We start from the raw sequence: 13,492 nt of genomic DNA on the forward strand, positions 1-13,492 counted from the left end.
GGAATTCTGTGATTTTCAAGGCCACCAAGGAAAGAATATAAAATAAAAATAAATACCACATTTCCTCAAAGCTAAGACTTCTCCAGTTGAAGGAAGCAACATTATTTCGTGTAACATTGAGAAAGGAAAAAAAAAAAGAGTCCCAATTAAGTCATGAATCAGTGCTTTCTTATACTATTAAATTTGCATTTTATATTTATCCAAAAAGCTCTTTGAGGATTAGTAGGTATAGTTATCCTTTATCACACTGCTCTGCTTTCCTGTTTTTTTGCATTAACTTTTTGTTCTGATGTCAAATCAACCTTTTTTTTTTTTTTTTTTTTTTTTGCGGTACACGGGCCTCTCACTGTTGTGGCCTCTCCCATAGCGGAGCACAGGCTCCGGACGTGCAGGCTCAGCGGCCATGGCTCACGGGCCCAGCCGCTCCACGGCATGTGGGATCTTCCCGGACCAGGGCACAAACCCGTGTCCCCTGCGTCGGCAGGCAGACTCTCAACCACTGAGCCACCAGGGAAGCCCCCAAATCAACCTTTTTAAAGACATTTTAAATAGCAGTTAGGCTCAGCACATGTAGTTCCAATAGTACATGTAACTTTACTAAAATGCCCACAGCTCAGAGCCATACCTAAATCCATGCATGTACACGCATTGTATACACAGGCAACAGCAACTGCATCACAACTACTGTCTGGCCAACAACTGCAACGCACTATCCATTGCGAGATGCATCCTGATTTCCAAGGTGCTGTTTTGTTTTAGAACCAGTGAAACAACCTCCATTCATCCAGGAGTGAGTGAGTATTGTAGGGAACATTTTTTTTTAAAAAAGAAACACAATGTGCTATATTTATTCTGTAGAATACAGTGTTTACAAGTGACCAGATCCACACATATCAATATAGAGCCCCAAGACATAATAAGTGAAAATACAGAATACAGACAGCTTGATGATATTTATTAAGGACTTGGGGATTCACAATTCCTTGCATGGTACTGACTGACTTTTGTGGTGCCAACTGTCTCCTTCAGGCTCTCAACTACAACTCTGAAGTGTGTGCAGGCCCAGGCCACGAAAGAAGGGCTGGCCATAGAATCTGACGACGGGGACATGTGGACCCTCCTCAGCAGTCCCAGTAGGCACCACATAGGAGTCTGTGCACTGGCCAGGTAATGTGCAGATACTCCAGAACTGGATACGAAGGAAAACACTGAAGACAAAGTAAAAATGCAACGCAGGCAACTTCACTGACAGCAATTGATTCAGTAAGGACTTAGAGTCCAGGAGAAAAAAACAGGGAAGAAAGAGCAAAGGGGTTGGGAAGAGACGGCAGGATCAGCCCCAAACTCACCAACCCCGCAGAAAATAGTGATACAATGAACACTTTTAGGCAAACTACACTTCAGTCGGGCACTTGGATAGGCTATTATAAAGTTAAGCCTTGGTGCTCTTTCCTTTTTAACATTCTTTTTTGGATCATTTAGTTTCCTGATAGAGAAACAGAACTAAAGTGTCTTCCACTGTTCAGAAAGAAAAAAGCCTCTGCTACAGTGGGAGCCTTGGTTTTCTAGGAGCATGGCAGCGTGGCAACACAGACTCATTCCGGACATCACGGAACAACTCTTCCCATCCCTGACCTCCTCCTCGGAGAACTACCAGATAACGGGCGCAGCTTCCTTCTCTGAGGCAAGGGAGCACAGCCATCCCAGCAGGCTCGTTGGGACCCAGTGGGATATTTCTCTCAGGAGTTCAGTGGGAATTTGAGCCACGGAAGAGGGACCGTCTCTGGGATCTTTGGCAATGGAGAGATCCAGCTATTGCCAGAGACACAGTACCTGAGCAGAGAGAGGGAGAAAGAGAGAGGAAAAAGAACCCAGCTTCATCCTCTTCCTGCCCTGTGGTCTGCAGACGTCAACTCCCAAGATAGAGAAGGGTAGAGAATCAACCTGGAAGGGACAAAACAAAATGCAACCAACAAGTATATTATGGTCCTTTCAAACTCTGGGATAAAGGCTGACCCAGCCAATGCAGAGAAGGAAATTGTCAGTAACTCCTGTTTTCCCTGCTCCATGTTTCCATTTAGATTAGAAATACCTTCTTCACTAGGTATTTTGGTTCTCATCCCCACATAACCTTGACCTGCGGGGTGCTCACTTCCAGAGCTTAGTTCCTGCCAGACATTTGAATTCACCCGAGGGCTCCCTCCTCTGCCCCACAAGCAGCTGGGGCCCTACTCTTTAATCATAGCTATAATGCCTTTGGAACTCTCCTGAAGGGTGTACCTTCCCTGAACTAAGGGGGAGGAGTGTGTCACTTTCAGCTCAGGAAGGAGCCAATCCTTCAGAAGCACGGGAATCTACGGGACGTGCTGATCTTGATGGATCAGAGTGCCTGGGGCTCCAACGCCATTCTGAGGCAAATGGCCATCCGAGGGCTCGGTAACAGCGCTTCTGGAGCCCCTCACAAGGTAAAAGGAGTTTGGGGGGGCTCGCAAAATAGTCCATCTAAGTAGAGTTTTAAAATAATTATTTACTAACCCACACCCCGTGGCTGCATAGAAATTAAGTGAAAATCCAAATAAGTCGCTGAAGTGGTGGCTATTGGGTTGAAGGACACGTGACCCTCAAAGAATGTCAATCCCCTTATCTGGGGTCTCCTACCCTATTCCAGATACACACAGAACAATTTTCGAGATTAAGAGACCTTATTTCAAAATAGTAAAGAAGCACAAGCAGATAAAGTTAGAATCTATCGTCAGAGGCCTCTATCACCTGGCCCGCACCGAGGTCGTCTGTGAAAGTTTGAAGGCTCTAAAAAAGATCCTGGAGCTGCTCACAGACTGAGATGTAAGCTTCTACTTCAAAGAAATAGTGCTGCAAACAAGAACCTTCTTTGAAGACGTAAGTGAGCCTGTTCAGGAATCTTCCCTCCCCAGAAGTGAGTGCAGGTAGTGCTTATAGCAGAAAGAGGTTCAGGTAGTGCTTGTAGCAGACCAGTTTGGTGTCCATTTGCATGCCTTGGCCTGCCCTAGAAATCACCTGCCCCAGAGGTCACCTATCCCAGGGATCACCTGTCCCACAGATCACCTGCCCCAGAGGTCACCTGCCCCAGAGATCACCTGCCCCAGAAGTCACCTGTTCAATTCCTGTGCAGCCTGTTGGCTTCCTGTGTGTCTGCCTGAGGGTATGCTCTGGCCCAGGAATCATGATTGGTTTGAGCAAGGTGGGCCGGATGTGTTGGGAAAGGACCCTCAAACAACAAGAAAAGAGAGTTTGTAGATAAACTCCCTGGCTTCCTCACCCCTCAGAAGGATGGTGCTCCACTTGCCCATAGGGGTACCACACTCACTAATGTTCCCTTTCGTAGCTCTCCTCTCTTGCCTATCATGCTTCCTGGGCCCACCTCCCAGATAAGTGACTTACACCTAAATCCCCATCTCAAAGTCTGCTGTTGGGATGAACCGGTTTGCAGGGTACAAATGGAGACACAGATGTAGAGAACAGACGTATGGACACCAAGGCGGGAAACAGGGGGTCGGGGGGATGAACTGGGAGATTGGGATGGACATATATACACTAATATGTATAAAATAGAGAACTAATAAGCTGCTGTATAAAAAATAAATAAAGTTCAAAAATTCATAAAAAGGAAAAAGAAAGTCTGCTGTTGGGGGTACACAGCTTATGACAGTACTCCCTACAGGGCTAGATGTTATTGCCTCCAACACTACCTTTTCCACGTGCAAGATTTCAAAGACTCAAAATGCTCGCACAGTTGATTTCATCCAGGAGTCAGTATACTGCCCCATGGCTCATCGGCCAAATTCGACCTGGAGCATCTTTTTGTAAATGAAGTGTTATTGGAACACAGCCATGCTCATTGGTTACATATTATCTATGGCAGCTTTCACACTTCGTCCCGCAGAGCTGATTAGTTGTTACAGAAACCGTGTGGCCCGCAAAGTCTAAATTATTCACTGTTTGGCCTTTTACAGAAAAAATTTGTCAACCCCTGACATGGTTTATAGCCCTCATTTAAAAAAAGATCAGTCGGGCTTTCCTGGTGGCGCAGTGGTTGAGAATTCGCCTGCCGATGCAGGGGACACGGGTTTGTGCCCCGGTCCGCGAAGATCCCACATGCCGCGGAGCGGCTGGGCCCGTGAGCCATGGCCGCTGAGCCTGCGCGTCCAGAGCCTGTGCTCCGCAGCGGGAGAGGCCACAACAGTGAGAGGCCCACGTACCGCAAAAAAAGATCAGTCAACAACAATCCTAGGCAAAGGAAGGTCATTTTTCTTTATACCTTCTGGGAAACCAGATTTTATTATTTCGTTTTGGTTTATTCACTGACATCAATGTAAAAAATCTATTTCATATCTAACTTAAACCTATTTTTTGTGATCTAAACCTGCCTGCTCCTGTTATGTGGTCAGAGGAGATGGAAATTTCTGGCTGCCTCCTCCAATGCATCCTTCTTAAACATTAAGGCTTTATTAAATTACCTATTCACCTGATAGTCTCCAGACTGATAAGTCCTTATTTCCTTCATTATTTACCATAAACCTAATTTTTCAGCTCCTTAAATATTTTACAAGCCAGTGACTGTGTTGTATCCCTAAATGAGACCTGAGAAGTATTAAATAGAATCTAAAGAAAAATTGCCTCTCAAATCTAATCTTTTCCTATTTATTCACTCCAAATTTTTTTAATCTTGCCCTTTCTTCCTGACTCTTTAGCAATTTATTAACTACACCAACCTCCAGACTGCAGTCTGCAACACTCGCCCTCAGTCAAACGTCCTCCAGCATTGTATTTTTCAGTTTCTCTTGTTTGTGTACTAGCCTAAACCTGGCCTTTGAGAGCAGCGTTCTGCTGTTTTCCAACTATTTTCTCCAGTGTACCAATATTTACTTTTAATTCTCATCTTGTCCCCAAAAATACTTACTGGGCTCTCACTCAATATAGTATCTTCTGTAAAATAATGAATATGTTCTTTTTTTCATTACACAAATAATTGATGACAATCTTTAACAACAAAGGGTTAAAGTCAGCCCTACAGAGCCCCATCTGTTAGGTTTCCCTGGACTTTTGCTGATCCAATGATAGTAACTCTCTTGGATCTGAGCCTCCAATAATCACAAGTCAATCTACAAGTTTTGTGGTCAAGAGAATATTTCTCAGTCGTAATGCATAAGAAAAAAAAAAACAGCTAAAATCTATCTGGTTGTTAGGTTAGACCTTTCGCATTCCTAATAGGTATCGATTTCATCACATTTGCATAAACGTAAAGTTTGACAAAAATTGAGTCTTAGTCATGACATGCTATTTACAGTCCTATAACGCTCTCTTTCTGCAAATATATTCAACTATGATACTTTGCCCCTATATTTTTCTGTAGATTAAGCATACAATTCTGTAATCTCTAAGTTTTCCCTTTCTTCTCTTCAATATTTAAGTACTTTGTTGAAAATCTAAAAATATGGCTACACTTTGAAAAAGTGGTAGAACAGAAAATATTGGCTGCTGTCCCATGCTCTAGGACCTGCTCACTGCTATTTCCCACGCTGGCACCTGAGTAAAACTTTAATATCTCTCCCAGCACCCAAAACACTTTACCCCTTCTCTTTTCCGTTTTTTCATCATCCCAATTGGTTGATTCTCCCTTGACCTATCATTAGGTCTTTGATTTTAGAAAATTCAGAGGACTCTTTTTAAGTAAATACCTCTCTACCTTTTAGATACTTTGTTACTGGTTTGCTTTCTTTTTCTAAAAAGAGATCTTTAAAATATATACCTTGACCTTACTCCTAGTACATTTAAAGAACAGTTCTACTTACATTTCCCTTCTATGAGGTCACATCTCATGTTATTCAATTAACTTTTCTAGCCTTTTCCTAACAAGCCATCTTTATTCTTTTATGGAAGATCTTTGTTAACTTCCATTTTCATGGCATTTTTGTGTATGTGCCCACTTCTCACACATTTTATTTTGCCATTGAAATAAACTCCTCTATCTTCTCCCCCTCATATTCATAGGAGTGCTTTTTTATTGGCCCTTGTTTGTTGCTAATCTGAATAATATTCTGGGGAATTCCCTGGTGGTCCAGTGGTTAGGGCTCTGCGCTTCCACTGCAGTGGGCATGGGTTCGATCCCTGGTCAGAGAACTAAGATCCTGCATGCCGCGAGGCACAGCCAAAAAAATTTTTTTTTATTTTTTAAATAAATAAATAATATTCTGCTACTCAGAATGGCTTTTCCTCTCATCCCTCTGCCTTTCTACGGGTATTTGAAACTAGTTTTCTAGATACCCCCCAAAAAAAAAGAATACTTCCAGAAAATTCACCAGAACTCTGAACCATATCAACGAAGTGTCTGAGATAATAGAAGGCCATCTTTCTCCACCACCTTACCCTTTGGCTCTAAAAAGCATTGCCATACTCTGGTTCCTCTTCAGATCACATACATCCTTCATCTTTTACTAAAAAGCACTGCCCACCCTCCTGGACAACAAGCAAGGCAGTTCCATAACTTCACACACAAGAGTAGGGCTAAGCACTTGTTTATCTGCTCTCTCTCTCTCAGACACAAGGCCCACATTTCTGAGCTTCCTGGAATCCCTTTGGAAAGTATTTGGGATCCTGGAGAAGAGTCCTAGGCCTTGGGCAATTTAGATCAGAGGCCCCATAACTCCAGGCTAATGACGCAATCAGGCTAATTTGTACAAAGCACAGAACAAACAAGCGCCCTCCCCGGCCTTGTGCTGCCAGCACCCCCTGTTTATTACTCCTGTGGTCACATTTCCCCACTAGCTCGTCAGAGTCAGAAACCAAGTCTCCAGCTCTAAATTCATGTCATGTGGGTAGAGAGCTGCTGGGAAACGAAAGGCATTCTTGGGACAACCAGGGGCTATGCCAAAGGTGCGCCAGGGCTCCAGCCTGCCTCTACGGAAGTGGGAAAGGGCGGGTAAGGTAGGGGTACCAGCTGGGAATGGCCTGTGTGGAGGACTCACCCACAACACGTATCTGTCAGCACAGGAGCAGGATGATGTGAGGCTGACTGCCGTCCTCTTATTTGAGAATCTGGCATCCCTAACAGGAAGAAGGTGGAAGATTTTTTTTGCTGAAGAAATAAAAAAGAGCATGATTTCGTTCCTTCTCCACCTCTGGGATCCCAATCCCAGGATTAGAACTGTAAGCGGCCCTTGTACAGACACCTGCACCTCCTCCTCTCCCCATGGCCGAGAGGGTGCCGGGAAGCCCGGTCTAGCTGGACCGGAAGCCAGGTCTGAAGGCACCACTCGCAAATGAACCTGAAAACCAATTTTCCCATCCTGGGTGCTTTTTTGCCATCACTTCCCGAGTTTGCGCTTCCATCTTTGAAACTGGGAAGGTGGCAGCACTGACTGTAAAGCCCTCACATCACTGACTTTTACTGCTCCTTTCCCAACACACAACCAGTCAGTGTGTCTTCCCATCTGGAAGGGGAGCCAACATTATGGACTGTGTTGCAGGAAGCTGTTTTTCAGGCTTGCCGTGATGTCCTGATCATCTGCATTCCTTTTCTGGGCCTCCAGGAACTCTATGGGGTATTAGATCATCTCCTTGATGGTCAGGATCTACCAAGGGCCAGGGATTTCTACAGGCAATTCTGTGTGAAGCTGGTGAGTGTGCAGTAGGTGCTGCTTCCAAAAAAATGCAGGCCAAGAGTCCAGGCAAATCCCAGAAGGCAAAGAGCATAGCAAGGAATCCCAGCCAGAGCCAGAACCATCTGAGAAGGACAGCAGTGATTCTGGGTATCCTGTCACATCACCTTCTGCTCTGTCCCCAAGTCCCCACTGGGATCTGTTCTCGATTCCTGAAACTCATCTGTTGATTAGCCCTATAAGCCCCAGTGCCACCCTGATTAAATTTAGAATGAACTAGCCATAACACACCTTCCAACAGAACAATTAATGGCTGTATGCGTGCTCACTCCTTTAGATGTGAGCACACATCTAAAGGGCCTATAGGATGCTGAATTTCGTAAAGTGTTGCTTCTCAGTTGCCCTCTTTTCTTTTTTAATTTTATTGAAGTATACAACTATACTTTACATTACTGTGTTAATTTCTGCTGTACAGCAAAGTGACTCAATTTTACATATATATATTCTTTTCTATTATGGTTTATCACAGGATATTGAATACAGTTCCCTGTGCTATACAGTAGGACCTCGTTGTTTATCCATCCTATATATGAGTTTGCATCAGCTACCCCAAACTTCCAGCCCTTCCCTCCCCTCCCCCCTCCCCCTTTCAGTGGCCCTCTTTGTAACACACACTCTTCCAGGCAAAGAAAAACCAAGAAATCCTGTGGATCCTCCACACACACTCATTCACCTTCTTCAGCAGCAGCTGGGAGCTGATCAGGAGCGTGGGCACCAAACTCACAGGTGAGGGCACGTCCACGCTCTCCACTCACAGGTCTGCTCTCTGCCATCCAGTTTTGCTTTGCCTGGAAGCTACCCCAGCGTGAATGCCGATATGACTGGGAAGACCAAAAAAAAAAAAAAAAAGAACAGGAAAGCCAGAAAGAATTCATTTTACATCTTACAACATCTTCCCTCAAAAGAACCTGTTCTCTTTGCAGACTTACAGTAACAGCTTCTGAATTGCCAACACTCACTTTCTTTCCATCAGACCATTCTCCCTACTGGGTCCTTCATGCTTCTTCTGGTTCCAAGTCATTGCTCCTTCTTTTCCCCAAGTCTTTGATCCAAGCCTGCTGCCCCTGCCTAAGTGTTTTCCTTTGCATCATCCCTTAATATAAACCACAGTCAACCTTCTAAGCTCAGTTCGAGCTGAGAGCTTTAGCAGCAATGTGATACTAGTGGAAAGTGTGTGGGCGTGGAGACCAGCGGACCTTGGCTCTGCTGTGTGATTCTGGACAAGTCACTTAATTTCTCTGTGCTGCCTCTCTGTCTGATCTATAAAATAAAAGAGGAAAGTAAGTGACTCTCTGAGGATCCTTCTATTAGGAAATTCTAAGTCTTATCATGAAACCCATTCCAACTAATCCAGCCCCCAGCAAACAGGCCCACTTGGTTGGCCACATTTAAGATTGAGTTAAAACCTAAGGACTCTTACTGGATCATGTAGAGGATCCCCCTAACTACACTGTAACTTTTTGGAAGACAGGGACCATAGCTTATTCACGTTTGAAACCCTGACAACTGGCGCCCCCTGGAGGACACGGTGTGAGTTTTCCCAAATACATGGTGGGTGAGGGACCATTTCCAGACGTGGCACTCAAGACCCCATAGACATCACCCTCACATCATCCTGGGGGTGCAAAGGGAGTCTATAGCTTGTGCATTCACTAGCTAGATCACTTAACTTCTTACCAGGTGCAGTGTGCCCCGACCTGCTTTCCGTGGCCTGTTCCTCTACAGTGAAATCAGTAACTTTCTCTCCTGTTGATTTTAGATGCCATTGTTCTCAATTTGACCTACCAATATGTGGAGTGAATAGACAGAGAACAGCTGACCACACGCGAGTACCAGCCCTAGCTTCTGCCCAGAGCACTGTTACATTCTTAGAGAAAGAGGAACTAACGCTGCTCCAAGTCCCATGTCAGCCGTAAAATCGTAGTGTAAAATCGCCGTGCACCCCATTACCAATCGTCTCTGATGCTCCCTAGATACTGGAATTTCTCCAGAGTGTAAGGTGACCCCCAGCTCCATCCCACTGCAGGCATCATTCCCAACAGACTTCGATTTTCCAATTGTTTATAAACCTACTGCTCACAAGGCAAGGATCTTCTCTTCCCTTATCTCAGTGTTAAAATAAATGCTCAATTTGTGGATCCAAATCCTACCTCTTAGGGTAAAACGTGAGCATGGGGGCCTGAGCCCCACCCAGCACTGACCCTAAGTGGGAGCCTTCCTGTGCTGCACAGCTTGGGCCTTGGCTTTCTTCATTCACTGGACATTGCTATTCTCTCCATTTCAGGGCTCCAAGCACTTCGAAAAGACCCCTGTATGAGTGTCCAGAGAGCAGCCGAAGCTGCCTTGCAGACCCTCTCGAGAAGGTGCAGAGAGATGAGCATCCATCCGTAAACCATCAGGGAATAAACCGCTAGGCCTTTTCTATAACTGACTCTTGTCTTCATCCTCATAACTCCCAAACTTGCAACATCTTGAGGAACGAGACGGCACCTAGTGTGGGGATGTTGAAGTGGTGGTATCTTCCTTACCCTCCAGGCTCTCCCTGGTGGCTTCTGTTAGCAAAAACCACGCCCACCAATTCACTTGAGGAATAACTTGTGATTTGAGCGGTGACAGCCCCATGGCTTTGCATAGGACAGCCCTCTATCTTGGGAAGCTTACATCCCAGCAGATATCAAAAAATGACAGAACATGAAACAATTCTGCCGCCATTAAGAGGAGAACCACTGCCATTTCCCACACGGAGCCCTTTTGTCTCATATCTTTGCCAGCTTTGGCTTATTACTCACACTCTTTTCTCTCTAAAGAACAGTCTTACGACAAACTTTAACCTGTCTGTTCTTAAGTTGTAATTTACGTGTCGAGACTGTGCCCGGTACTTTTCTACAAAAGCCCCTTTCTGACATTCTATTAAATCTCATAGTTTCCTTTCCATTTTTATCCTAGAACATTGATCCCTTTGAACTGTGTGTATGCGGGTGCGCATGTGTTAACCTTCGTAGCATCTGAACAATAACTCTTCACTCTTTTTTCACAATGCACACCTGAAAGGTTACATACAGGCAATCATGTACAGACAAAGAAGTTTCTAACACAGAGCCTGGGACTCATTTAACACCACCGCTTTCAGGATCATACATGAGCAACATTATTTTTTTGCTATTATTTTTATCTTATTGACATTTAAATTTCAAACACTGAACTCAAGTATATGCTGGCCCTTTGTTCAGATTTTTGAAATAAAGATAAATGGACAGACAGCTTTAAGGGTGCAATGTATTTAACATTGCATGTTAAATAATTAGAGAAAATCTAAGGGGTGGCATAACTATATACCTTTATACATTTAGTAGCACAAGTATAGGGACAAGCCATGCAATTGGAGGAAAAGACCTGTTCAGGACTGAACAGAGAGGTCCTTGGCTGCTGACAGAATCCCCCCTTAACTTCAGACTTGAGAAAAACCAGGAGTCTGTCAGTATACAAAAACCACTGAATTCAGGACAAACAGTAACAGGATATTAAGGAATTGGCTCTAGCCAGTTGGGATTGTGGAGGCCAGTCTGAAGTAAGCAGGGTTGGCTGGAGGCTGGAAATGTTGCAGCTCAAGTCGAGGATCTGTAGATTACAACAGCAGTCTAGAGACAGAATGGTTAGTGCATTCTTCAAAGATCCCCAGTTTTCCAAACAAGTTCTAGGATGCTTTACTCAAACAGCGGCAACTTATTAAACTGATGTTCCTCTTTATAAATCCCTATTACCTATATTCTAACCCCTTCATCCCCAAGCTCTTTGGAAAAGCATCTTTTCTTTCTACGAAACATTTTAAGAACCAAAGGAATCTTTTAGGTCAGAGATTTTAGGCCAGAGTCCCATTTATTCATTCACTTAACAAATATTTGTTGACTGCCTATAATCTACAAAGCACTGTTATAGCCACTGGGGCTACAATCGTTGAGGAGAAAAATTCTACCCTCATGGAGCTTATACTCTATGACATCTGTGTAGAAATTCCTCCTGTTGGTTACGTACCCCCCTCCCACAGTGAACAGAAATGCCCTGTGCAATCAATACAACAGTTCGGAAGTAACTGTAACTTCCAAGCCAAGGTCATCGTATTGCACTCTCTTGAATCACTCACTCTGGGGGAAGCCAGCTGCCAACATTAGGACACTCAAGTGGCCCAAAAAGAGGTCCATGTGGCCAAGAACTGATGCCTCCTGCAAACAAGCAGAGCTAACTTACTAGGCTCGTTAATGAGCCATCTTGGAAATGGATCCATGAGCCCCGGGTAAAGCCTTCAGATGACTGAAGCCTCAGTTGACACACTGACTGGAGTATGGGATAAAAGACAGACTGCCCAATTAAACTTGAATTTCAGGTGAACGATGAGTAATTTTTTTAGTAAAAGTATGCCCTGATTATTGCATGCGGCACAGTTCCACTAAAGAATTATTTATCATTTTTCTAAAATTCAATTTTAACTGAGCATTTTATATTTTTATTTGCTAAATCAAGCAACCCCAGTGCAGTCTAACGGGAGTCCTGGGCCGGAATCACTAAGCTAAACCACTCCTGAATTCCTGAACCACAAAACTGTATGAGATAATAAATCCATGTTGTCTTAAGGCACTAAGCTTTAAGGTAATTTGCTACGCACCAGTGGATAACTATTACACAGAAAGTCTGTGATTCCACTCAAAGTTGTATGCAGATTTCTGTGCAGAATTGCATAGGTGTATTTTCTGGGTGATGGCTTTGATTAAATTCTTAATGGAGTCAGAAGCTATTCCCAAGCATAACATACATGAAACAGAGCAAGAAAAAGAAGGCAAGAGACGCAGGTTTAGTTGACCTCTTTGGCGGTTTAAGTCAAATGACATTTCCAATAGAACTTTCTGCAATGACGTTAATGTTCTATATCTGCACTGGCCAATATGGTGGCCACTAGCCACGTGTGGCAACTGAACACTTGAAATGTGGCTAGTCCATCGGAGGAATTAAGCTTTTAATTTTAAGTTTAAGTAGCCATATGTAACTAGTAGCTACAGTATTGCACAAGACGATATCAGAACATGGCGCAAAGAGTCGTAACAGAATTTGGGCTGAGCCACGCAGAACTATAGGACGTTCTCAAAAAGTATAAATTCACTGACACAAGACCTTGTCTGATACTTCTTTATATATCCATCCCCACTATTACTCTCCACCCATCCTAGCAACCAGCAGAGCCTTCCTTATCATTGCTTTGTGGAAATTAGGTAGAATGGCCCCACGAAACACGCATCACAACTAAATCTTTGTCTAAACCCTAATCTTGGAAGGATTCACCCTGACAAGAATTTCCGAGTCTCTTTTTATCATATTCCAGCTTCACCCCTTACGAGCTGTGTGACTTGGTAAAATCATTTTACCTCTCTGTACTTCAATTTCCACATCTGTAAATTGGGATCATAATTATCTACCTCAAGGTGCTATTGTGAAGATTAAATGTATTAATGTACATGTAAAGCACTCAGAAACCCCGCACAGAATCATTTTTAAGCAAATGTTAACTATACAATGTATATAGTAACTGTAAGGCGAAGCAGGAGAACGCAATCAGACTCACAGCTTGCATCAGACCGAAACTTTCCGGACCACCCAGTTCCGGAAACTGACCTGGAGACTTTCCGGACCACCCAGTTCCAGGAACTGACCTGGGGACTTTCCACCCCGCCCAGCCTTCCCGCCTTTCGAGGGGCGGGACTAATGGTCCCAAGACTGATGCAACCGGCACCAGATAGTGCCACGAT

At 44.1% G+C, this 13,492-nt stretch overlaps 1 protein-coding gene across 1 annotated transcript in view; it reads left to right on the plus strand.

Annotated features, from left to right (window-relative positions):
• Positions 1 to 12,137, plus strand: part of MROH2B (maestro heat like repeat family member 2B) — a 61,738-nt gene extending 49,601 nt beyond the window's left edge. The window contains 9 exon segments of the mRNA XM_049707879.1: positions 1,030 to 1,167; positions 1,570 to 1,684; positions 2,319 to 2,474; positions 2,725 to 2,898; positions 7,030 to 7,185; positions 7,521 to 7,655; positions 8,321 to 8,423; positions 9,457 to 9,522; positions 9,982 to 12,137. Of these exon segments, the coding sequence (XP_049563836.1) occupies positions 1,030 to 1,167; positions 1,570 to 1,684; positions 2,319 to 2,474; positions 2,725 to 2,898; positions 7,030 to 7,185; positions 7,521 to 7,655; positions 8,321 to 8,423; positions 9,457 to 9,522; positions 9,982 to 10,088 (1,150 nt within the window). The 3' untranslated portion in view covers positions 10,089 to 12,137.
• Positions 12,138 to 13,492: the final 1,355 nt, after the last annotated feature.

Source organism: Orcinus orca, chromosome 3, assembly GCF_937001465.1.
Source record: "Orcinus orca chromosome 3, mOrcOrc1.1, whole genome shotgun sequence".
Taxonomy (NCBI): domain Eukaryota; kingdom Metazoa; phylum Chordata; class Mammalia; order Artiodactyla; family Delphinidae; genus Orcinus; species Orcinus orca.